We start from the raw sequence: 25,231 nt of genomic DNA, 5'->3' as shown, positions 1-25,231 counted from the left end.
ATTGTTATTATACTGATGAAAGGCATGCGAAAAATAATTGCTGGAAAAATAACTTCTATTTCAGAAGAAGAATTATTCCTTTGCGTAGGTGGCCCTGTGTATCTTAACCATAGTCGAATATAAGTATTGCACGAGTACAAGTACTTCTCGACAGAGTAGATTCGACCAAATCTTCCTTCAGTTATTTTCATCAATTCTGCATAAGCATCAGCAAAGGCTAAATAACAGACAGCAGCAACATAGTTTAAATTCAAACAGTAATATATAAGACAACATTGTGTTACACATGATATCACCTGTAATTCTTATTTTACAGTCTTAAAGCCCTTCAACGATCAAACAATCAAAAAAGCAAAACAAAAAGGGAACATTCTTTACTTTCTGCTGACTGCTGTATTTGCTAATATTTATCTTGAGCATGTCTAGCTCTTTGTTACTGATGATATTGTGATGTTTCCACCAACTTGAGCATCTGCTGTTTCTGCATGACTTTCATGCAGAAGGCGTGGTTTTTTTCTAGGTTTCTCCATCGAATCGGATGGTTCCATCACACCTAAACACGGCCAGCTGAATGCTTCATTTTCAACAAAAATTGAATTCAAGAACTCATCTTCCATGTTGGTGATATATTGATCTTGAATCCAATTAGAGTCATTAGTTGCCTCTGGTTCTTTGAATAACTCATCAAACGATAATCCATTATAGTATGATAAGTCCTGAAAACATATACAAAAACAGCTCACTCTTTGTATCTTTATCATCGTCTGCATAATCAAATGACTAATAAAAACAGATATTTACCATCGGAGTTAAATTGTTATCGGCAAGAGGCAGCTCAAAGCTTGAAGGCACTTCGAATAGTTCAGATGCACTTCTTTCCATGGTGATGATTTCATCATCACCATCAATAAGAACTGAATTGCAGGACTTATCATCCTTTTCAAGGGTGTTATACAATTTTTGAACACCATTATTGTCTTCAGGTCCATTGCATTCCTTTAACCTCTCTTTAAGGTGTAAAGTTTCCTAAGCCAGAGAAATGAGCATTCTTTTTAGATAGTCAATCATCTAAGATAAACAAATATGAAACTTAGCATTGTGCATCTTACTTTTGGAATCACATCCTCAGCAACAGGATTTACCAAACTAGATAAGTCAGAGATTGCATCCTCTGTAACCATATTATGTCGATTGCTTCTTTCTCCAGCACAGCTATCAACACTACCGGATCTATCACGAACACCATAGCCTTCATTGTGCTGACCTGGTTGACCAGCATCGGTGCTCAGAACATCAACCCTTTTCTTCAGTTTGCAAAGGTTGAAAGTTTTCTGTAACACATCAAAGCAAATAAATGAAATATCAAACACCCTAAAGCTAAATGCAAAATATTTGCAGCAGTGAAGCTTATGAATAAATTTCACTCAATTAAACCACGACTTACATGATCAGTGTCAATGGAATTAGGGTCAGCCTTGAGTTCATACTCATGCATAACCCAACAAGTCTTGATTTTGTTTCCATCGTTACACTGACCTTTATAGTAAACCAATGTCTTCTTGGTACCAATCAACTCCCCTGTTTTGGGGTCTATAACTTTACGAGCATTGCCCGTAGGTTTCCAATAACCGCGACGGGCTGTCCGGTTAATTCGTTTACTATTACGGTACTTATATTTTGGTGAGTATATAAAATACCATAATCGGTCCCCAGCCTGCAACTTCGAACTCTCTGAAAAAAACAAGCACATACTCATATTTCACCAAATTGGGTATATGAAAAAAGTCGCAACATGATGAACAAAGGTTTAGTTTTTTTTTTTTGGGCATGATCCATTTGGACTAAACTAGAGTTCATAAAAAGTATATTTCTCCTTAGATAGTACCAATGCCCAGATTTCAGCAGCTAAGAAAGAAACTGTTACAGTAAATATGTGTGATATATATATATATATATATAAACATATATATAATTTACCAGCTAGTTGCCAAGGTTCCCACTGGCAGATATCGGGGACTTCATCAATAATTTGGACTAGAGAATCACGGTCGGAGGTTTTGATCTGCAGAAACTCGATGAGTTCTTCATCAGTTGGGTGGAATCTGAAACCCTTAACTATGTTCATCTTATCTAATGAGATTTGCTAAAAGGAAAGCAGTAATAAAAGGCTGAAGAAGATGAAATGAAAAAAAGAGCGCATAGGGAAGTTAGTGCCAAATGTTGACCTCATATACACATACACTCTCTCCTTGCTCGCTAAGTTGTAGTACAAATATTCCAAGTGGATCCCGCTAAACGTGTCAATCTTTTATTGATGACAGTATAATTACCAATAGTCTTCATCTTAATTCCTACTTCCAGGGCAAGTTTGTGGGACGAGTAAAACACGATAAATTTAATGATAAAATTTATAACAATTGAAAATTCAGTGACCAAAACAATGATTTGAATATAGTTCAGTGATCTCTTTTGTACTTCACCGTTAATAATATTAGTCTTGCCAGTGATTATGATACTCTTTCCTGGAAGGAAAGTTTCATTGCCATCATAAAATGTGCAGTGAATTCATCCAAAGAAAGGCTAAATAATAAATGCAAATTGATGCCAAATTGCCAAAACATCTTAAATGCATACAACCCAGTACAGAGCTCAAAGTGAGTGAATCTAAAATGAGATAAAGAGAGAAGAACATTAGTATCATCATATACTACACTCCGCAAATTCCGACTTCGCAAACATGTCATGTAAGATGACCATGTAAGGGAACGCTGTTTGGCGGTTTGTGTTACCGTTGCTCTACGAAAGTAAAGATACAAGAGAGACGAACTCCTGCGTTACCCGACCCTTGGATCTTGTGTTGATGACAAAGTGTTCAGGATATTTTCTCAACAACATAAGCAGACCATACCATGGTTTCCCCTTGGATTCAGGACCAGGCCAGGCCTCGGATGTAAGATATCTTCGAACTCGGCTATGATGCCAGACATTACTAAACTGCTCAACCAACTGTAACAAGAAAGGCAAAGTAAGCAATCTTGAAAAATATAAAGGCCCAAAAATACCAACTCTTTAGCAAATATTAGCCAATGGACCACGTTCTCTAAAGGTCCATTCAACTTTCGGGACATCCAATGCAAATACATCAAGGAGATCATACAAACTCTAAATCATTGAATTTATAGCCACTTTAAGCAAAGGGAAGTTAAGAGAGTAAATAATTTGAGCAATTTAAAATCAATAAATCATGACAGAATAAATCTTGTTTCCCCCTCTAAATTGCAGAGGCAAAAGGAAACGCACATGAGAAGAAAAATAAGTAGCACTATTAGTGGTGATTGTTGCCATTATCATTTCATCACAAAAGCCGTCTTCCTTTTTCTATACACGATGAGTATAGATTGTATTGATGGCCTCTTCATAAACATTACATCAATCATGCAGGAAATGGCCTAACTTTTAAGTGCACTCCTACGCTGAAATTTCAGAGCAAAAAATAGAAGAAAGCCATTTCCATGCCAAAATCTTTAAAGCACAGTAAGGGGACAATCAAAAGAAAAACACAAGGACTACAGTCAACTAGATAGGAGTGTCATCACCAAAAAGCAATAAAAAGTAAAAAGATGAAGGGCCGAAAGAAATGGGATTAAAGTAAGATTTAAATCACCCAAAGCTCAAACCTAACCTCAGTGTGGAGTTTCTCCATGGCCATCCATTCCCCAGGACCACAAAGATCCGAAAGCACAGTAGCTACAGAAGAAACCACATCCTTTTCTTCCAACTGCATAAGTTGTTGATTATCTGATTCACGGTCAACTCTTGATCTTCCCTCCCCCTTCTTCTCTGCAGGAACTGCAGATATTATCATGCCAATGAAAATGGTATTTATTATCCAAAGGAGGAACCTTTAGTTCCGAAGTTCAGGTAAAATATAGAGAGTAAATATTGACGAACTGAATGAGAACAGCATAAATAAATGAAAGCTCATGTACAAGGATGAAAAGCTGATCGTGGGTCAGAGTATATGACCAAAAAGAAAGAGAAAGGGCATCGGAAAACAATAGAACTGGTTGATGAAACCTTATAAATAATTTTTGGTGCGATAAAAGTCAAAAACAACTTTTGAAATGAAAGAGACAGCAATGCATAGCTGATTTATCACGACTCATATACCTAAAATCTCAGAGACTACATGGTAACCGAAAAACATACTTTGGCAGCTAAAATCTTGCTTATTTTCAGGTTGAGAGGCAGGATGTCTTAATAATATGGTTCCTTTTCAAAGATATAATCTGATTGACACCAATAATAAGCTAAATAACAAATAGTAAAGTCAGATTAAAAGAAACAACAGCCAATAATGGTATGAGAAAGGCTAATGAGTAGTGAGCATGCGAGTGGCAACAAAACATAGCATGCGAGTGGCAACAAAACATAACAAGAAGTGCCAGAAAATCAAATTCTATGACTGGCCAATTACGGCAATTTGTAACACCTATAGAATATTAAACCAGTGTCAATCATTCTGCTCTCTTCTATGGAGGCACTGTTACTAGTATCATTAAAAGCTTGAAGACGACTACATTTGATGTTCTGCATACTATGCAATTCCTAAGGGTATCTTTACTGACGACCAAAGAAATAAAGATAACTCAAAGCCAGGACAACCCAATGAACTAGTGTGGTTCTCCAAAACCAGATCAGGATTCACTATTCAGAAGGTTCTGCAGGTAAGCACTGCTGATAATTTAAGGAATAATGCAATGGGATGCTCATAGGAAAAAATAATGTCATAGATTAAACCAGCATATCAACAAAAATGAAGCTTAGAAACAAAAAGTAATTAACAATGCCAGTTTCTGATGGCCAGCAAAACCAAGAAGAATAACATTGGAAATTATGAACCAAGGAGCTAAATAGTTAAGGCAAGTAATAGCAGAACTCTATGTCAGAACATAAGTACCCTAAAACAAGAAGCAAATCTGGTTCTGTATCATCAATAACTAAATATTCAAAAAACAATGGCTGAAGAATGGCAAGTTTTCTTCCTAGAGCTTCACAATGACAACTACCAGGAAATAATGAAAGACAAAATGTGATCAAGCAATCGCATAAATGATAAATTTTAAGGGAAAAACCAATAGTAAATTGTACTAACCTAATACTCCGGCCAACCCCACCTTCCCTCCGGATCCGGCCTCCGTCCTACTATACCAATCCTCCCTCCTAACCTTCTTCCCACCACTCCCAACATCTTCTTCCTCCCCGTAATCCTCTTCATAATACTCTCTTCCTCTGCCCTTCTTTGCTCCCGCCACGGACCCCACCGTCCTTCCCATTTCCGCACCGCCATGATGACCATAAAGCGGCACACCTCCAGCTGCTGGCCCTGCACCCGCCGTCTGGTAAATCGAAACATGGTGCCTAGGAGCAAGGGCTCCGCCGAGAATACTCCTCACGGGGAGAAGAAAGTAAAACTGTTTGTCCCCGATTTGGAGGAGGTCTTGTGAATCGAGCTTGACGGGAGGGTTACCAGGAAGGTGGAGGACACCTTCGACGAGGCAGCCGTTTTTGCCGAGAACTTCAAGCGCGAAACGGCGTCGGGTGAAGTCGTAAAAGATGCGGGCGTGGTGGCGGGAAATGTTCATACCACCTCCGAGGCTCGCTAAGTCGACGTCGACGGTGGATTTCTTGGAGTTACGGCCGAGCTTTATGGAGTAGGTTTGCATGTAGTATTCGAAGTCTTCCCCTTGTAGCTTGGCGAATCCCGCCTCCACGTCGCTCCCACCCGTCGTCCCCATCGTTCGATTGCGGATTCTATTGAATTATTGATCGGCCGAATGGCTTGCTCCAATAATGAGATGGGTATCGGAGTTTGCAGGAAGGTTTGCCCGCTCCGGTTCCAGTCTACCTTCAAAGATTTACCAGATTTCATAATTAACCATCGTGTTTTTTCAATAATTCGGAGTTGACCATTGTGGGGTTAAAGAAAAAGCCCAACTTTTGCTTCTTTAAACTAAAGCCCAAAGCCTAAAATATCCAACTTTGGTGTCTTTCTCTTTGGAAAAAGCCCAGTTCTGTTTTCTTTATCAAAATCAAATTGGAGCCCAAATAACCCAAGTTTCCTGTTCGAAACCAGTTGAAAATACCTCTGTCTTGCTTTCCTGTTCGATTTTCTTCTCTCCGGCTGCCGATCCAATTGACTCTTCCCCTCTCTCGTCAAAGGTATGCTCTTTAATTACTGGATTTATTCGTTACTCCATCTGATTGTTTAATTGCTTGAGGAAACACCAATCGTAAATTGAAACTTCCAAATGAACTTTTTAACGAGAAATTTTCCATAGGCTTTGGGTTCCTTTGTTGCAGAAAGCAAAATCGGACTTTGAAAAAAAATTAAAAAAATATTTTTTTGATTAGCTATCGCATGGCAGTTTATGCAGTTTTGATCTGTTTGGATTGTTTTTCCTTTTCTTGTGTGCGTTTATTTTTCTTCATTTAAATTGGTTTTAGGTGTTTAGCTTAGTAATGCAGATTTGAGAAATGACTGATCCCTTTACGTGAGTTCATCAGCTGATGCTGGGGACGTTTTGAGCTAGGGCTTTGAGTTTCTTCATCATGGAATAATTACTAAATATCATTTCTGCTCCATCTCTTAAACTGGATATGAAATATGGGTTTGCTAATGAGTGCCCTTCAGGAGGTCTTTAAAGTTAGTTAATATACCATTGTATTGAATGTAGTGGTCGATAACTTGTCATTTCCAATGCATTGGAGGAAGATAATACTATTTGTAGCATGTTCATTGTTGTTTCTGTTTATCTGCAGAACTCCTTTCTTGGTGATGTTTACTTCATTTTGCAGTCCAGCGTCTCGTTGCTTATGCATTTCGTTTTTTTCAGCTGCATGGTTTTTCTTCATCTGTTTAAAGGTTTAAGTGGTTCGAAATAAAAATCAGGACTCCTGAGCTAGTTTTCATTGCCAATCCAATGAAGCATGTTCTAAAGCTTCTCTCTCTGCTGGTGGTCATCTCCGCCCTTTGGATCGGCCTCTTACAGGCATCTATAATACCACAAAGCCACACTTGGTTGGTGAGTTTCTTTCTTTTCTTTGGTGTTCTGTTATTTATGTCCACTTATTCTAATGCATTCACTTAATTTTTCCAGCTTCCCATCTATGTTATTGTGTCACTCGGATGCTATGGTTTATTCATGGTCGGAGTTGGTCTAATGCGGTTCCCTACTTGCCCTCAAGAAGCATCGCTGCTGCAGCAGGTATTTTGCTTCTCTGTCTCATTTTATTCGCGTACATCCTTCCCTTTCTGTGTCCTCTCCTTTTGTTTTCCCAGTATGTTCTTAAGCAGTATGATAACATCTACTGTTGTTGAGACATAAATTTTCCTCCTCATACTATGTGGTATGTTCTAGGACATCGCCGAAGGCAAGGGTTTCCTGAAGCAGAAAGGGGTTGATGTTGGTTCCAACTGATAGTTTTTCCGATAACATCTCTTCTTTGACTCAAGTGAGAACAAATTGCTGCAAGCTTTACCGATGGACCTCTGTTTTGGACCAGAGAGAAAAGGTACAAATTGGGAACTAACTACAAAGTTTGCATTACTTCCGTAGAAGAATTATATTGCCTGTGTCTAACATTGAGGAGTATATTTGGTAAAAGAAATGAGTTACCATTTTTTGAGTAATTTTTAGCTATACTTGTTGAGTACTTTTCCCATCAATAGAACACATCGAAATCTGAACAAAGCGTCATTGTTCATCATATTTTGATTTGGTTGACATCTATTTGATATGATCCACTCTAGTTAAATATTATTCTGATGTTTAACACATTGGAAAGGGGTAAAGAGATAGCCAAGCAATCGGTCTCATATGTTGCTCCGATTATTCTTTTTGAAATACCCATATCCGACACTTCTGTTTCTTTTTCTTTTTTTGAAAGACGAGTCGTCGTATTCATCGGTGTCAAAATACATTCCGGTTCATCAAAAACAAACCAAAAAGGATTGGTCCTCGAAGAGGCCCAATGAGCGAGTTCATGTGTAATCCGGTTTGTCCCTCTATTCGCATAATGAACTTTGATGAGAGTCGCTTGTGCCTCGTTGAGCATCAATCCAATCACTGAAATATCTTCTTACGGATTTATCAAGCGGCTAACTATGGTTATAGCACCACCCTCGATAATCACTCGATTCCATCTATTCTTGTTCACCATTCGTAATCCTTCCAGAATGGCACTTCTGTTTAAAAACATGGGTAATGACCTCGAAAGATCTTCTAATATATATATATATATATATATATATATATATATAACCATATATATACTCATGAATCCGACTCTTATGAGGCTGAGTAGTATAGTACTTTGATGGTATGGTTTTCCTTCGTAAATTTTCTAACTTCTATGGTAAAAAAAATGAGTCATTTCCTCACCCATCACGAGTGGAAAATTTGTCGCTTTGAAGTTTCCGTACCATTTGAGAAAGGGCAATTGCATATTTTAATAATTTTAGTGATTATTTATAAAAGCTCAATAAAATCAATATTTTTTATAATATTTCGATTTATTTCATAATTTTGAAAAAAAATGAAATTAAAATAATTATTTAAATGGGTTTTAATATATTTTACCTTTGTGAAAACGGCATTGCCATTAGTCGTATCTTGGAATTGAAGAGCCAACACGGATGTCAGTTTTTAAGATTTTTATGGCCAATTTGCATGTTACTTGCCATTGTATTGGTCGAATTCTCATATTTTATTAATGCATGAATTTATAAAGTGGATATTCGACGTCTTTGTTCTTTGATACTGAAATTCTATAAACCCTAACATTTTCGCATGCAATTATTACGCATCACATGTTTTGTTCCTCTGACAGCTTATTCATGGTGTCTGGTAATGAAATTAAATTTTAAAAAGAAATGGAAAATAGATCCCTTTCGCTCTACATGTTCCTTCATGTGCTTAATAAAGAATTTTCCCTTTTCAGACAACCACTAATCATAGTTGCCACTTTCACTTGGATAATTTATGTACCTTTCATATTTTATTATAAAGTAAATTTCATATTTAATATTTAAACTATCAACTTTAGTCCGTTTTAGTATTTAAATTTCAGTTTTTTACAAATCATACCTTAAGTTTAAATTTTGGTTTATTTTAGTATCATGTTCAAAATTTAACGTTAAGTTTTTTAAAAAATTAAAAGTTTAGGTATTAAAACGGATAAAAAATGGCAGTTTAAGTACTAGACGTGTTAAGTTTTTCAACGAATGATACTAAAATGAAACAAAAACTAAACGTTAAGTATGATTTTAAAAAAATTAAAAGCCTAGATACTAAAATGAACCAAAACTGATAGTTTATGAACTAAATGTGTAGTTTACCCTTTATTATACCCTAGTTAAAGTAAGTAATCACGAATTATATGTTTATCCGGTTGTAATTAAAGATAAATAATATAAATATTGGTATGCCACTTTAAAATTTAAATTATTTTATATAATTTAGATCTATAAAACGTTATTAAATTTCTTGGGATGTTTCAATTCAGCGAAAACACGGTTTAAAGATTAGCAAGCAAATGTCAATTTCCTTACCCAAAGTATAAAAAAACACACAAGGCAGTACTAAAAAGAATTGTCTGAAAAAGACTGAATGGTCCCCTATGGAGCAGCTATTAATTGCACTAGACATCTTAAATTATGACATCATTTTAAATCAACTTTTAAATTTTTAATATTTTTAATATATTTTATTTCATTCATATACTATTATTAGTACATGTCAATCACATTCTTTCATTAATAAAACTCTTAAAATTTATTCAATGTCACGTAAATACTTATACATAATATACAATAATATAAGATAACCCAATTAGGTCTTTTCACTTATTTTTTTCCGTTGTTTGACATTTTACAGTGTTTGATGCAATAATTTATAGGTATATATGTGATGATCTATGATACTAACTTGATAGTCTATTTATTATGTGATACTGTAGAGCGTCACATCAATATCGTAATAATTAAATAACGAAAATATTAGTCAAAGAATCACATTAAAAAATAATAAGAGTATTACATTAAATTTTTTAAAATATAGAACTTTTTATTTATTTTTAATTTGTTTTAAATATTGTTCCTTTTTTAAGTCCAAGAGTTAGAAAACACCCCTCCAAATCTTATTTTCCTTTACTCGTTTCACGACCATCTCGTCTCCTCCTTCATTTCGTCGGGCTCTATTTCTTCCCACTCTCCATTGTTTTTATCAGCGAAGCATACTTTCAAACGCTTTACATTCCCATTACTTTTCTAGTCTGATACCTTCAGTGGTTCAATGTCACTCTCTCCAGATCCAGCCCTTTGAAAAAAAGAAATGAAAAACCCATTTCGCTATACTCGTTGAAGCATTGAAAATCCAAAAGGAAAAAATAAAGACATGGGTGCTTTAAGAGAGTCATGGTGTTTCTGTAAAGGAGTTAGCAAGTCAGAAAGAATGAAGGGCACCATTTTCTCAAGTAAATCTCCGGCAATGGCCAGAATCACCGGCGCCTCCGGTGATGGAGTCTCAGTTACCGGATTCCTCATCCACCGGAATCTTCTCTTAACTACTCACGTTAACCTCCCTTCTGCAGCTGCTGCCGAGAGCTCCGAGATCCGGCTCCAAAACGGTGTTGCTGCCACTCTCGTTCCTCACAGGTAATTCTCCTCTCTCTTTTTTCCCGGTTTGTAATAGGAAAAATGAGGGATTTTGATTTCATTCCATACTATCATGAAAATTCCATTGAATTATGATTAGTTGAGTAAAGGAACGTGGGTCCAAGATTGATAGTTGGATAATTGTTTTTCATACTTTGTAGAATTCTCAGCTTTGAGATTTGATTGAGGTGATTAGTTTGGCCTCACCTTTTCTGCTTAGATATCAGTACATGGCAGAACTTTTAGCTGTAAAGTTTACATTATTAAAAGAATATTCTTTATTGATCTTTGTTATAATTTAAACTTGTTTTTTCTTCCTTTTTTTGTTGAGATTTCACCGTCATGAATTTACTATGAACGCCTACATAACTACAATGTGTACCTCATTTTTCACCTAGAAGTTAAATTACTTTAAATCTTCAAAGGTTCATACTTCATACTTAGTATTTCACCTTAACTCGAGTATCATCTTTCTTCAAAAACAGGATTATATACAAGATAAAACTTTGCCTGTATAGCATGAGAGGGGTTTAATTTGATTTTCGTTGTTAAGTTAGTTTAACACAAGGGCACTTATCAATTACATAAGTGCAGCAAAGGAAAATGCACCAATCGTTGATCATACGGGTTTGAATTTGTAGCAAACCAGCAGGCAGCAGCATTATTAGGCGCTGCTCCCAACTGAATCATTAATCTTTACTCTTCTCCTTTCCCAGATGTGTCGCACATGACATAACAATATCCTTTGATTTGTTCACAAATATGTTGGATGTGTAAAAATGTATTTCGCTAACTAATATGTATTACTAATATTCAGTGATGACATTTTTTTTCAACAGTAGAAATAGAAATGTATTTATACGGTCGTCTGTGCTTCTTGATTCTTCAGTAATATACTGTTCATTAGCATTTTCGTTGTCTTTGTACATCGGTGATATTCATAATTTATCAATCACAGCTAAAGAAAATTGAAGTTTAATGTGATAAATTGGATTTCTTGTAGATAGTTACCTTGTTGAGTTTTTTGAGTTTTGACCCTTTTGTTAGGATTGAAGTGGTAAGTCCTCTTTCTACCTCTCAATCTAACCATTGATGCAACTCTGACATTGTAATATTTTCTTTGCATATGCTGTTCTTGCCTCTCAACCCCTTGTCCCTTTATTGAAGGCAAGTTCTTACCTTTGGAAGTAAAAAAGTAGAGGTGGATATAGGTGGAAAAATAGTCTGATCCCTGCTGTTTAATTGACTTGCTCTAGCCAGTTGATGTTGTTCTGGTTGATCTCTGGGTTGGCCCATTTTTGTGGTTTAATAGCTTCATGATTGATTTCCTCCTGTGATTTACTGGTGTAATAGCCAGTTGATGTTGTTCTTTGTAAATCTTTTTTTACCAACACCCAAATTTTAGTTCATGGTCATCATTCTGATTGCAGGTTTTTCATTACCAGCTCCGTTTTAGATCTAACAATAGTGGGTTTAGATGCACTGGATGGAGAATCAAATACCCAGGGGCACCAGCCTCATTATTTGAAGACGTGTTCTAAACCATGTTTATATCTAGGAAGTGCTGTTTACCTCCTAGGTTACACCGAGAAACAAGAAGCAACATTAGGTGAGGGAAAGGTGGTGATTGCCACAGACAACCTCATAAAACTGTCAACCGATGGAATTATATGGAACCCTGGCTCGGCCGGATTTGATTCACATGGGAACCTTGCATTTATGGTCTGTGATCCTATGAAGCTAGCTACCTCTCCTAATACCAAGTCGTCCATGACTTCTTCCTCATCCTCGTCATCATGTAAGAAAGATACTCCTATGCAATTCGGTATTCCTATTCCCATCATTTGTGACTGGTTAAACCAGCACTGGGAAGGTAGTCTTGATGAAGTTAACAAACCCAAGCTACCGATTATTAGGTTAATGTCTTCAGGCCAGAAGAGTGAGCATTCTTCTGCATCCTTTACAATGCGCCAGGTTTTTAAATCAACTGGAGATGATAGTGACATAACTCCATCTTCATCAAATATAATCACGAAAGTTAAGGATCAACCAGGACCAAGCAGTTCGGCTGTGGTGAACACTATTGAAGAAGAGACGTGTTCTGATCCAAATGCTCAGCATATACAAGGAATCCCAACACCTGAAATATATGAATCGCCAAAGTTGACTGCTGTCCCTCTCAGGAAGAAAGAAACCAGCCAAATCCAGCTTTTGGATATAAATTTTCCTCCCAGGATTGTGAAATCTGCTGTAGTTCTGCAGACTGACAAACAAGAGCTTCCGGATACAGGTGAGAATGCTTTGAAGGAGCTTCCTCCAGAAAGCCCATTGAGAGAAGAAGAGCAAATCGAGAACAGACTACATGCAAATCCCAGAGAGGATGCCGATGTTGGCACGATGGCATCCGTAAACGGGGCCCAGAGCGAGGTCCAGTCTAGTTCATCTCCAGTTGAACGTCCAGGGATGTATAATGGGTACAGCAGTGAAGGGGAGACCATGTACTCCGCCGAGACTGCCGAGAGTCGAAACTACACAAGTCCAAGAGAAGGGAAGTTTCAGCAAGTGGGAAAGAGCCAGAGTTGTGTGGGTTACACAAGATGGGGAGTCGTTCAAAGAAACCCAGCAGCTCGCAGGGCATTTCTGGAGAAGCAGAGGAGCTTTATACATGGAAAGAAGACTTACTCACAAGGGGCAACTTCTCAAAGAAGTAACGACTACTACAGCCCTACGGTTTCTTCAATCATGAAGAACAACTCAGAGCAGCCACCAGTCAAACAACGCCAAAGCATCGGTCATTCATCCCCGAGATGGCTGTTTTAATGGTACCAAAATGATGCCAAAAAGCCAACAACAAATATATATGCGAAAATGTATTTCATTATTTGCATTTAGTGCAAACTAATTTGTTGTGACACTGTGTAAACTGAATCAATATGAAAAAGAAAAAGATTCAGCCACCATACCTGGTTGTAGTTCTTATCATTGATCCAAGCAGCGACAATGGTAATACGATTGCATTTTCAGGCACAATTTTCTACTAAGTAGCTTTGACAGCGTCTTTTTATGCATGGTCCATGGATGAAGGCTGCATTATCACAGCAGTCATTGCCTCGTAAATCAATGAGAACTGGAATGGGTTATGCTGTTACAGGTTTCATTGAATAGGCCCATTAAGAGTGTCAATTAGGGGGATTGATATCCAGTTTAGTGAATTTGCCCTAAATAAATGGATGTTCACATTACCCTTATATCCATCTCTCCAAAACTGCCCTGCTGCTGCAACTTAAAAAAGCTCATCTCATGTTAGAGTAAAATTTACTAAATGTTACACCTCTACCCAGAAGGCTCGATCGAGCAAGATTGGGTCCTTCGTAAATCAAGACATAATAACAACTTACCAGTCGACTATAACCATTTTGAACCACAAACTGTATTAGTTATCATGCAAGTTAAGGAGAGGCATTGGTTACTTATGGTTCAAGGTAACTTTTCATACTTTTGCAAAGATTTTCAAAATTCAAATGTTGGTAGCGATACCTAGGATTGGTATCCTCACTAGACATGCTACTGAGTTGGGAAATTTCAAAGATTTTAAGTCATGCTATCAATACCCAAAATAAAGGTATCGGTTAGTATCAATATCAACCATTTGAGTATCAATATTGTATGAAGATTCGGGTTTACGGGAATTTCAAAATAAACTGCTCCGATAATTACCAAAAAGATTATCCGCTCAAACAGAGTTTAAAGCTACATGTCAAATGTTCCAATATTCAGAGAAGGAATTGCTTAACCAGTGCCTACAGGCATTAGTTAAGGCTTATTTAATTATTAACCCTGGTCTTTTTCTTCCTTTTTCGGCCAAAAGGCACTAGTTAACATTTCCCTTCAAAAATCTGTTCCATTGACATGCCAACTCCGTTCAAGGACAGTCTGAATTATCCCTGAAATAAAACAACAATCATCATCAGAACATAATTTAAAATAACAGATAATAACAATCCCAAAGCTGCTGCCATATATGAAAAGACTACGGGAGATCATCAAGCTCTGGTACGGTGGTACCACTACAGTGAATAAAATGCTCTAGATAATGCCCCCGTTTATGAAAATACAGGGTTGAATCCCAAGCACAGGAGAAAGAATATATGCATGTCTTTGACAAATGGAGTATTCTTTGTACAAACATGATTGATAATTCACTTTACGAACCTATGATTTTATTATCTTTCCACTAATGGAAATTTAACCTTAAAATAAAGATATAGAATAGTAAGCTTACATTACTAGTTGGGCATACAGCTCATCTTTAACTGGATGATGGAAGGAAGACCCTAATTAGTTCCTTCATGGTGACCTTTTTCCTGCAAGTTGGGCATCTTCCCTGCACAGCTAATGCAGCTTTAATGCATGCCTTGCAGAATATGTGCCCACACCTTGTCGACATCTCCTCAGTAAATGAATTCATGCAAATTGGACAACTGAAAGATGGTTCCCTTGGCGGTGGTTGCAGCTTTACAATTTCCTTGACCTGCCAATAGAAAAGTTAACGATACTTAAAAACATTCATAAATTCAATCAAATGCACCAGTCAATAGAACACATGGATGGACAAAAATAACAAGAGATGTCCAATCACAATGTCTTAATCTGATGACCAGCCATAGTCGTACATTCTTTCCTCGAAAATATTAAATTACATCTTTTGAATAATGAACTGATGCAAGAGATCTTACAATAGACTGTGGTGTGCTTTCCAAATTAATGTAATGATCACAATTGATAACTGTTTGGCTTGGAAGAAATCTTCTACGTTTGTTCCGATAATTAGTAGTTGACCAAGCCAGCTGCCCTGTAAGGAGAGAGATGTGAGATACATCAACTTCAGACAAAGAGTAATCTAGGGTTCGAAAGATAAATGAATGAAACAAAGAACCATCATTCTCTAAACTGGTTGACCTGGGCAATCTCATTAGTAACATAAAGATTGGACTTCACCAGAGTGTTGCCAAGCAATAGCTCTATCTTTGTTGAGGTCATATATTTCTTCTATTCTAGCACTTGAGCCATTGGCAAATAATAAACCCCACTTCAAAAGTCGCAAACCAAGAATAAGGGCAAACAGCTATCTGCCAAAACTAGAAATTTGTGTATATACTACTATATCCCCTCGATAAACTAGTACAGACTATAGAGAAATCAAATACATTAGTACATTACATGACTTTACTGCTCATTGGTCACTAATTCTTAATAAAAATCATCCTTTCCAAAGTATCTACAGTTTATTTCAATTTTTAGTGCAATTCACAAAAAAACATAATTTCAATCCATCAGCTTCTTATAATCACTTCAAGGCAGATTATGTCACCTAGATTTTCACTTTGATTACATTGTGTTGGTTAACTGGAGTGTGATTATTCTGTTTCGAGTTTTCCCCCCTTTTAGAAATTCATCTGCAGAAAAGACATACAGGTTCCTTCCCTAATCTTGTTAATCATTTGATATTTATGAAACAAGAAAAAATGAACTGATGATTGAATAATAAAAAGCACCTGAACAATGAAATTAACAAGGAATATTTTGACCTCATGTAGATAAATAGAATGAATTTACAAGGTGGAATGGTGCATCAAAACAAGCTTTTGTCATAACATCGTTCTACTGCAACATGATGGAAATATTGTAAAACGTCCTTCCCACATAAATTAAACTACCTGAATCCACATCAACAACAGTCCTTCTGCTGCTCCTCAAATTATTTTTAGCCTGACATAAAATCCCAAGACAATTAGTAACACCCATGATTGAAATGAATCCATAAAAAACATATTTCACATACAGTTAAAGGGAAGAAAAAAATTATTGAACAAGAGAAGCAAACCTCTGCAAATGCTGTAGCAGAAGATTCAATGACATCATCTTCAATAGCTTCAACATCAATGGCATCAGGTGGTACAGGTTCTATGGGATGGCTGGTTTCTTCCTCGAGGTGGGGCTGTTGTGAAGTACCACCCTGTTCTCTAATATCACAGGGTGGAGAATTTAGATCCAGCACCATCTTCCTTCGACGATACCCTCTGAGAGGAGTGCCTCCCGTTTCAATAGTGTTCATGTCAATTTATAATTTTATATGCACTTCCTAAATACCACAGCCTGAATAAAACCTAGAAGGCAGCTAAAAAAAACAACTTTCTCATATTAGTTCACCATATATATAATATCAAGCTTTCACTAAACACAAATCAGTTCAATATGGTTAGTAACACCTCCAAGGTGAATGAGAGATATTTAAGCATATATATAATTCACAAAGTTTGCTACCCAAAAACGAGTTGAAACTATTGATTTCATCTTTCCAGTTGGATTTTATTTATTAAAAAAGAAATTATGAAAACCTAAAGGATAATGATCAAGCACTTGACACGAAATCATTATTTTAGAAAGGGAATAAATTTAATCAAAATTCAAACTCGAACTACAGGCCCAAAAGAAAAGCTATTAAGTATAATAAACTAATAATCGAATAAAAATTTAAAATTTAAGAAAATTTATCGAACAGGCCATTGTATCCTTTAAAAAAATTCCCGAAACCGAAGGAATATGAATCAACAGTAAAACCGATCCATGAATGAAAGCGAATTGAAATAAGAAAACAAATTGATAAGAGAATTAAAGAGAGTTGGGAGATCAAAATCTTGCCTTGGAATCCTGGGCTAAATCCAATAGCCTTCAAAATTTTCCAGACAAAACAGAAAATCGAAGAAAACAAGCGAAGCCCAGAAACCTACCGAAAGACTTCCCTGTTAAGGGTTTTTAACAAAGTAAATTTGAGAGTGACCGCAACGCACAAATAGTGGTGTCATGCGGTTTGAGTTATATCATGTTTGAACTTAAATTATTGGGTAAATTCAATGTATTGTCACAAAACTGTAGGAATGGTTTCATTTTGATCACCAAATTAAAACAATTATCAATCATATTATTTAACTATTTAAAGAGTATTATCCTAACGCAAATCAAGCGAACTCGGTAGTTAAAGAATTGTTATTATCCCTTAAAGTTTTAAGTATTATAATTGCAAGGGTGATGTTTATTGATAAAAATACCAACATGATAATGAAAAAATTTATATACGCAAGACTAAAATTAATTTTATTATAAATTTTACAAAATATCAGATGTAATATATGTTACTTACACATGAAAATTCAAGATTTATATAAAACAAATATAATGTCACTATAACTTTAATTTTGAATATGATATTAATGCATGATAAATGTAATAATTTAAATTTAAAAAAATTACTTTAGATTTCACAAAAAACTATATGAATTTTATAATACTTTGAGAAGAAATTAACAAGAAAGTAAGAACCAAAAAGAAATCATCCAGATTAACAAGGTGGCAGTAAACATGGACATTGAGCTTGATGCTGTTAAAAATTGCAGAATTTCTTGCATGTTTAAGTTTGTCGTGAGCATACTTAGTAGATATACTCATAATCCAAGTGATGAATATTGGGTTGCTCTTCGACGCTTACTCAGGTATCTTAAGGGTATGATGTATTGGAAACTTGAGTTTGTTTGCTATTCTGCGATTTTAGAAGGATATTGTGACGTCAACTGGGTTTCTAACAATGATGAAGTAAGCTCTACGAATGAGTATGTATTTACTTTAGGTGGAGTAGCGATCTCGTGGAAGTCTGCGAAGCAAACCTATATTGCTCGTTCCACTATGGAGTCAGAGTTTATAGCTCTTGACTTAGTTGGGCAAGAAGCAGAGTGGCGAAAATTTATTAGATGAAACTCTGTTGTGGGGAAGATCGACTCCTCCAGTCTCCTTCTTGTGTGATTCACAAGATGCGATATATGTGGCCAAGAACCAAGCTTACAATGGTAAGAATAAACATATTTGCATAAGACATGAATCTGTTAGACACTTAATAAGGAATGAAGTACTATCTTTAGAGTATGTGAAGTCGGAAAGGAACATAACAGATCTGCTTACCAAAGGGTTAATCAGGAAACTGGTCCTAGATTCGTCAAGGGGGATGGGTTTAAAATCCATTGGTTGAGGAATTCGTGATGGATATCCATCTTAGTTATCTAAGTTTGATGTGGTCAAACGAAACCATAGAAAGACTCACAGTGTACATTTTTACATACCTATCCCTATAACAAACAATGTACATGCACAAGATGAGTTTGATTGCTTTTAATAAATTAATAGCCCAAGCTCTGGGTAGTCTTAGTGAGAAAGACTTGTTGAATTTCCAAACCTGGCTGGATATCCATTCTTAATAAGTTCATAACTCAGAGTTGAGTGTGTAGTCCTAATTGAGAAGGACAAGATGAACTTACCGCTAGAAAAGTTGAGTTTTATATATAAAAAAACTCTTAATGAATTCAAATCCAAGAGTTTGGATGATCCTACTGAGAATGACATATTGAATTCACCGATTAATGAGGTTGAATATTTATTCTTAATGAGGTTGAATATTTATTTTTAATGATTTCTTATTCAGAGTATGAGTGGTTTATTTATAATGAACTTGAAGAAAATCACCATAACCTTTGAGAGGTTGAGTTCCTGTAAAAGGTTCTTAACTATTTCATAGCCCGATTTTAGGGTGGTTTATGTTGAGATAAATCTGATGAAATAAGCTACGTAAGTGAGAAGGATTAGCCACCTTCTATGAAAAACGTTGGGTCATCTTTCTAATACACTTACTAGAATCATGAGGTAAGATGGCCAAATATACACTTGTGTACATATATCTTGCACATCGAGGACTTCGGTGGATAAAGGGTTAGTTGTGTGTTATGAATTTACCCTTATCTTATAAAGTTCAAGACTAGTTTCACTTCTCTAAGAGAAGAATTGCTCATCATCACTATGTACTAGTTCAAGATATGTTCATTAGTGCTTAAGCAACTAATTCCGCTATTGCTCTTCTGAGAAGATTATTTTTTGAGTTTAAGAAAAATTATTTCGCATTAGTGGGGGGAATATTGGTAATGCGTAAAACATTATCCCACATTGAGTGGGAAATACTACTGGGCTTGGGTATTTATAATGTCCATTCTTCCTTCCTTTGTTGAATGATAAAGAACAAGGGAAAATCTCACGTGATGTCGTCATCGTCATTGTCGTCCGTCCGTGGACGTGGTCGAGGCTCGTGGCAATACGGGTCTTCGACACGTCCTCGTGGATTCTATCTTTTTGGAGAAAATTCTTATTTTATTGAGCATAAAAAAAGATCGTTAAAGAATTTTATGATATTTGTAGGCTGCAAAGTGTCCTGGTTCGATTTAAATTTCAGAGGGTAACAACTGATTAATTAGTTATTAATTTGATTTCTGAAAATTTATAATCTGAATTGTTAGTTTCTGAAATTATGTCTAGGAAATATTTCAACTCTGTTCAAAGTGTTTATTGTGCCAGTTACAGAGTAATTACAAGAGTTGCAAAGTGTAATTACATGAGTTATAAACGGCTGGAAATTAAAGGACGAATCTAAACTGCTTTAAGGCCAGATTCATTCGTTTATAACAACAGTTTCAAACAATTTAAATTCAGAAATTAATCAGATTTATATCTGATTTTGTTGTGGGAGATTTTACCCTTGAACTAAACTTATAATTAGAGAGGCTTTCTGAGCTTCTCAACTTTCACAAATCCTCTCGATCTAAAGCATTCCAAACTTCTTTTCTATGTTGCTATCAGAAGAGCAGTACCACCGATAGTGATTTTCACTGCGACACAGTTTCAATTGTTCATTTGTTAATTATATTTTATTTGCCCTGTCATAGTTAATAGTCTCGTTTTGCAGTATTCATTTCCAACAGATCCATTTAAACTTGTGTGCAATGAGCCTTTTGGTGTCTTACCTATAAAGAGTCATAATATTCCTTCATTATTTTCTCACATAGGTAACCCCACTTTGGAATATACAGTCTCCCTCTTTAGATGTGAATTAGGTCATCCCCGAGTAAAAATTACAAGTCTTCCTTTACTTGATTAGCTCCTTTGGACTGTTGCTTTTCTCATGCCTTTCTTGATCCTCTCCAAGATAGGAAAGTTTAGTTGTGTAAGATTAATGAATTCAACCTTACGATTTAATGCATTTGTCACAAAGTTTTGGCTTAAGGATATTTTTTTCTTGTCTGGTTTGGACTTCACCTTGAAGTCATTCAATTAAAAAAAGAGAAAATAACCTCAGTGACCAAAAATCTCAGATAATATATGATTTTGACTAACTATTTTTGGATTTGCGAAAATGACCAACAAAATCGCAATGCGATCTCTAATTCGCATTGCGATCTCCACTATCGCAAATTCGCGTTGCATTTCGTGTTGCGATAGTTGAAAATCGCGTTGCGATTTTTCATTTCGCGTTGCGATAGTCTACAGTTGTCGTTGCGATTTTCCAAATTCGTTGTGATAGTTTAAAAAAAAATTTGTTTCTTAATAATTTTCTCTAAAAAGATAGTATCCGTGCGGACGTGTCGAAGACACGTATTACCACGACCACGACCACGACCACGAGACGGACGGCGGCGGCGGCGCGCGAGAGTTCCCCTTGTTCTCTATCACTCAACAAGAAAGTGGGAAAGCCAAGCCTTAAATACCATTCCCAATAGTGTTTCCAATACTATGTGGGATTTGAGCATTACCAACACTTGTTCCCAATACTATGGGGATCGAGCCTTAAATAGTGATATTATTTTTGAATGTTTTGCTTAAAATTGCAATAATCACGATTGATTGTAGATTGACTTTTAATTATGACATATTTAATCGTATAATACTAATGCAATTGGTTGTTGATTCAGTTTTTTTAAGGTGCATGATTGTTAATTGTTTCCTGAATAATCACATTGTATTAGAAACAAATGTTGGTAATGCTCAATCCCACATAGTATTGGAAACACTATTGAGAATGGTATTTAAGGCTTGGCTTTCCCACTTCCTTGTTGAGTGATAGAGAACAAGGGGGACTCTCGCGCACCGCCGCCGCCGTCCGTCTCGTCTCGTCTCAGGTCGTGGTCGTGGTCGTGGTCACGTGTGGTCGTGGTAATACGTGTATTAGACACGTCCGCGCGAATACTATTTTTTTAGAGAAAATTCTTAAGAAACAAAATCTTTTTTTTTAACTATCACAACGAATTTTCGCAACGAATTTGGAAAATCGCAACGACAACTGTAGACTATCGCAACGCGAAGTGGAAAACCGCAACGCGAAGTGGAAAATCGCAACGCGATTTTCAACTATCGCAACGCGAAATGCAACGCGAATTTGCGATAGTGGAGATCGCAATGCGAATTAGAGATCGCATTGCGATTTGTTGGTCATTTTCGCAAATCCAAAAAAAATTGGTCAAAATCATACATTATCTAGGATTTTTGGTCACTGAGGTTATTTTCTCTTAAAAAAATCTTGTCATCTTGCTTGCCTCGAAAACCCATTACCGACCAGAAGACCTGGATGAGCAAAGCTTTGGAGGAATCAAAGAGGGAGTTTGAAAACAATAATTACGTCCTTAATCTCCTAAAACCTTAAATTTCAATACCCAGATATCTAAATTTTTAAATTTCAAGACCTGAATCTAAATTTTAATCAAATCTATCTTTTCAAGTTTCATCGACGTTGCATGTCGTCATGTGACCTGTCACATCTATATTATTCTCCCCCTTTAATTTATACCATGACCATTACTAATTGAACTTTATTTTGCCTTCACTTAGGAAATATCATAACATTCACTAAGATACGATTAGAGATTTAGAAATTTTAGGGATTAGGACAATGACGAGTGGGCCACAATGGGTGGACGGTCGTTTAGTGACGACAGCGGCAATGATGATTTATAGTAATAAGGGTTTAGAATTAAATTTTTTAGGGGCTTGAATTTTTTTTAAATAGAGAAATTTGATGTTTTTTAAATAAATTTTTAAATAATTTTTGGTTTAAATTATAACCACGATATGTGTCACTTGATGATTTTTTTAACAGTAGTGACGAATATAACTCTTAAAATGATAAGGAAAAAATGTTCAATATCGATCTTAACCAAAAGACTAAGAATCTAAAATGAATAAAAAATAATTTAAACACTATTTTTTTTGTTAAATGATTAAAATTAAATTAATTTTTAACAATAAATATCTACTAAGGACAACACAGAAGATGAGAGTGGAAGTACAAAATATTATCGAATTTAAAGATTTTGGGACTAATACCAGAATGTCTTATTCACAGAAGAATCTAACTGCCTATCGACAACGACATCTTCGATCCAGTTACAAACTAAATCTTCTATTGACTCTTAAAAAAAATAGAACAGGTAAGTTATGTAATCCAAAACCTTTAAGTGACCCAGATCAAAATGAATTACTATTAACTTGGAGGTAATATATATAAATTTTAATATTTTAAAGGGTAAACTATATCAATTACCACCATTGATCTTTTAATTTTGTCAATCAGACCAACTAATTATTTAATTGTTGTTAATTAAGCCACTGATCGTTAACGGTTGACGGAAATGTTGACATATCAGTTAAAAGAATTGGCATAATTGTACATTTAGTCCTTAATATTTATATGTTCTCTCAATTTGGTACTAATTTAAATTTAATTTAATAAATTAATCATTCAATCAGGATCTGACATGTATCAGCATAGATCATGACATGTGTCGTTAGTGGCACGTGACAATACATGATTGGATGATGTATTTTTTTATTAATTTTAATCTATTTAGTTAAATAATTTTTTATCCAATCAAGAGGTGACACTAATGACGCGTGTCATAATCATGCACTCACACATGTTAGATCTTGATTGAATGGTTAATTTATTAAATTAAATTTAAATTAGGACCAAATTGGGAGAATGTACAAGAATTAAGGACTAGATATATAATTATGCTAATTCTTTTAACTGTCATGTCAGCATTTCCATTAACTGTTAGTAGCTTAATTGACAACAATTAATTTATTAGGTGGTTTTATTGATAAAATTGAAAGATTGATGGCAAAAGTAAAAGGACTAAATAGTTAGGTGGTTAATGGTATAGTTTACCCCCATTTTAAAACACAAAATCAATAGATTAGTAAAATACAACGTAATGAACCCATTAAAAGGTAACTGAAGTGAATATCGTTAAACGGTCAACTCCACTGTTTCAATTTTAAAACTTTTTAGGACCCCTACTGTTCCTTACGCCGCCATTGTGCTATCTATAAAAGACTACACAAGCGCAAGTTTAGCTTTAATGCTTTATTCTCAAGTTTAGTTTCAAACCTTTCAATGGAGTATAAAGTTGTATCTCATCAATCTCTCCCTCTGCAATTCACACCGCACCACCGTCAAATACCTCCGGCTTCCATCCGCATTGTCTTAACCATTAACGTCGGCTACATCACCGCCGCCGCCGCCCACCCTTTCTTCTCGCAACGAACCCTCTGTTTCCGTTTGAACCTTCTGCAAAGCCCCCGCCACCTTAATGAGGTTCTTGCTCCGAAGCTTGCAGAACTCGGAGTGGACACTTCCTCCGCTGATTATGAAGGTGTCCTTCAAGATATTATCCAATGTGGGCTTGTAACTGTGCGTGGAATGTTGGACGTGGGATATTACTGCCAGCCCTGCAATTACAATCCGATATGCTTGTGGCAATGGAACCCACGACCGACCAGGAGACATTGATGACCAGAGCTTTGGCGGAATCGAGAATGGAATTCGAAAACAGTACCTATGGGATGGTAGGAGCGACAGAGTCGTCTGTTAAAATGATGGTGAAAAGGGTCAAAGTAGAAGATGGGGAGAAAGGAGATTGCATGGTTTGCTTAGAGGAACTCAGAGTTGGATTTGAAGCATTCCAGATGCCATGTTCTCATCTCTTTCATGGCGGTTGCATCGAAAGATGGTTGAAGCAGAGCCATTATTGCCCTATTTGTCGGTTTGAGATGCCCACCAATTAGATGGGTTCTGTTTTGTTCATTTGTTTCTTGTAAAACTCGTACTTGTTTGTAAGTTGGTTTCATTATTTTACCCAGAAAAAGGTTGTAATATGATTAGACAGAAGATATTCATTGAATCATTGCCGGTTACGTTAAAGATGAAACTTAAAACCCAAGAAAAAAATATTAAACTATCCGTTGATGAGATTTTTTTTAATTAATTTGGGACAAATACAAAAAGTATATGTGTAAATATAACTCTCAACCATTAACATTAAAGCTTAACATTATTGACATTCGAATCCGAAATTTTAAAGAATAACAACATAATTTACCGATCATAAACTTGTATGAATTAATGATTATAATATATTATCCGGTTAAATGTATAGATTTGAGTAAAGTTTCAGTGGATTTAGTGAATAATTCACTTGACTTAAAAATATCATATTGTTTGTCCTTCTGTTTCACTTGACATATTCGAAGCAGTTTGAGATGCCCACCAATCAGATGGATTACAATTCTTTGTGTTTCTGTTTTGTT

General features: G+C 35.8%; 7 protein-coding genes across 10 annotated transcripts; 4 read left to right on the top strand and 3 right to left on the bottom strand.

Annotated features, from left to right (window-relative positions):
• Positions 1 to 258: 258 nt before the first annotated feature.
• LOC120152306 (NAC domain-containing protein 83-like) lies at positions 259 to 17,471 on the bottom strand. Of its 3 annotated transcripts, XM_039164560.1 has the most exons (7): positions 17,466 to 17,471; positions 7,278 to 7,281; positions 1,978 to 2,130; positions 1,445 to 1,731; positions 1,110 to 1,331; positions 802 to 1,026; positions 259 to 716 (listed from the first exon to the last, which is right to left on the bottom strand). In XM_039164560.1, exons 3-7 carry the CDS (start codon positions 2,123 to 2,125, stop codon positions 423 to 425), a joined length of 1,176 nt encoding a protein of 391 aa, XP_039020491.1. In that variant the 5' UTR covers positions 2,126 to 2,130; positions 7,278 to 7,281; positions 17,466 to 17,471; the 3' UTR covers positions 259 to 422. The 3 variants fall into 3 exon arrangements, with proteins under 3 accessions (XP_039020491.1, XP_039020490.1, XP_039020492.1); XM_039164559.1 differs by lacking the exons at positions 7,278 to 7,281; positions 17,466 to 17,471 and having other exon boundaries at positions 260 to 716; positions 1,978 to 2,193; XM_039164561.1 differs by lacking the exons at positions 7,278 to 7,281; positions 17,466 to 17,471 and having other exon boundaries at positions 260 to 716; positions 1,143 to 1,331; positions 1,978 to 2,193.
• On the bottom strand, positions 2,565 to 5,949 carry LOC120152307 (FHA domain-containing protein FHA2-like). Its single transcript, XM_039164562.1, has 3 exons — positions 5,156 to 5,949; positions 3,683 to 3,849; positions 2,565 to 3,006 (listed from the first exon to the last, which is right to left on the bottom strand). The coding sequence occupies exons 1-3, from the start codon at positions 5,796 to 5,798 to the stop codon at positions 2,797 to 2,799; spliced, it is 1,020 nt and encodes a 339-aa protein (XP_039020493.1). The 5' UTR covers positions 5,799 to 5,949; the 3' UTR covers positions 2,565 to 2,796.
• On the top strand, positions 6,099 to 7,687 carry LOC120152310 (dolichol-phosphate mannose synthase subunit 3-like). Its single transcript, XM_039164565.1, has 4 exons — positions 6,099 to 6,222; positions 6,897 to 7,085; positions 7,161 to 7,268; positions 7,422 to 7,687. Exons 2-4 carry the CDS (start codon positions 6,984 to 6,986, stop codon positions 7,479 to 7,481), a joined length of 270 nt encoding a protein of 89 aa, XP_039020496.1. The 5' UTR covers positions 6,099 to 6,222; positions 6,897 to 6,983; the 3' UTR covers positions 7,482 to 7,687.
• LOC120152305 lies at positions 10,238 to 13,555 on the top strand. The gene is made up of 2 exons (XM_039164558.1): positions 10,238 to 10,717; positions 12,148 to 13,555. The coding sequence occupies exons 1-2, from the start codon at positions 10,458 to 10,460 to the stop codon at positions 13,535 to 13,537; spliced, it is 1,650 nt and encodes a 549-aa protein (XP_039020489.1). The 5' UTR covers positions 10,238 to 10,457; the 3' UTR covers positions 13,538 to 13,555.
• On the bottom strand, positions 14,407 to 17,554 carry LOC120152309 (E3 ubiquitin-protein ligase RNF4-like). Of its 2 annotated transcripts, none has more exons than XM_039164563.1 (6): positions 17,420 to 17,554; positions 16,602 to 16,895; positions 16,435 to 16,486; positions 15,454 to 15,569; positions 15,000 to 15,248; positions 14,407 to 14,661 (listed from the first exon to the last, which is right to left on the bottom strand). In XM_039164563.1, exons 2-5 carry the CDS (start codon positions 16,830 to 16,832, stop codon positions 15,027 to 15,029), a joined length of 621 nt encoding a protein of 206 aa, XP_039020494.1. In that variant the 5' UTR covers positions 16,833 to 16,895; positions 17,420 to 17,554; the 3' UTR covers positions 14,407 to 14,661; positions 15,000 to 15,026. The 2 variants fall into 2 exon arrangements, with proteins under 2 accessions (XP_039020494.1, XP_039020495.1); XM_039164564.1 differs by having other exon boundaries at positions 16,602 to 16,884.
• A 582-nt stretch (positions 17,555 to 18,136) lies between these two features.
• LOC120152327 (secreted RxLR effector protein 161-like) lies at positions 18,137 to 18,526 on the top strand. The gene has a single exon (XM_039164579.1). It carries the CDS (start codon positions 18,137 to 18,139, stop codon positions 18,524 to 18,526), a length of 390 nt encoding a protein of 129 aa, XP_039020510.1.
• A 5,512-nt stretch (positions 18,527 to 24,038) lies between these two features.
• LOC120152326 (E3 ubiquitin-protein ligase SDIR1-like) lies at positions 24,039 to 24,709 on the top strand. Its single transcript, XM_039164578.1, has 2 exons — positions 24,039 to 24,297; positions 24,372 to 24,709. The coding sequence occupies exons 1-2, from the start codon at positions 24,039 to 24,041 to the stop codon at positions 24,707 to 24,709; spliced, it is 597 nt and encodes a 198-aa protein (XP_039020509.1).
• Positions 24,710 to 25,231: the final 522 nt, after the last annotated feature.

This window comes from Hibiscus syriacus, unplaced genomic scaffold (assembly GCF_006381635.1).
Source record: "Hibiscus syriacus cultivar Baekdansim isolate YM2019G1 unplaced genomic scaffold, ASM638163v2 tig00111088_pilon, whole genome shotgun sequence".
In the NCBI taxonomy this organism is placed as follows: domain Eukaryota; kingdom Viridiplantae; phylum Streptophyta; class Magnoliopsida; order Malvales; family Malvaceae; genus Hibiscus; species Hibiscus syriacus.
Note: the sequence above shows the minus strand (reverse complement) of the source record. Positions and strands in the feature narration are given on the sequence as shown.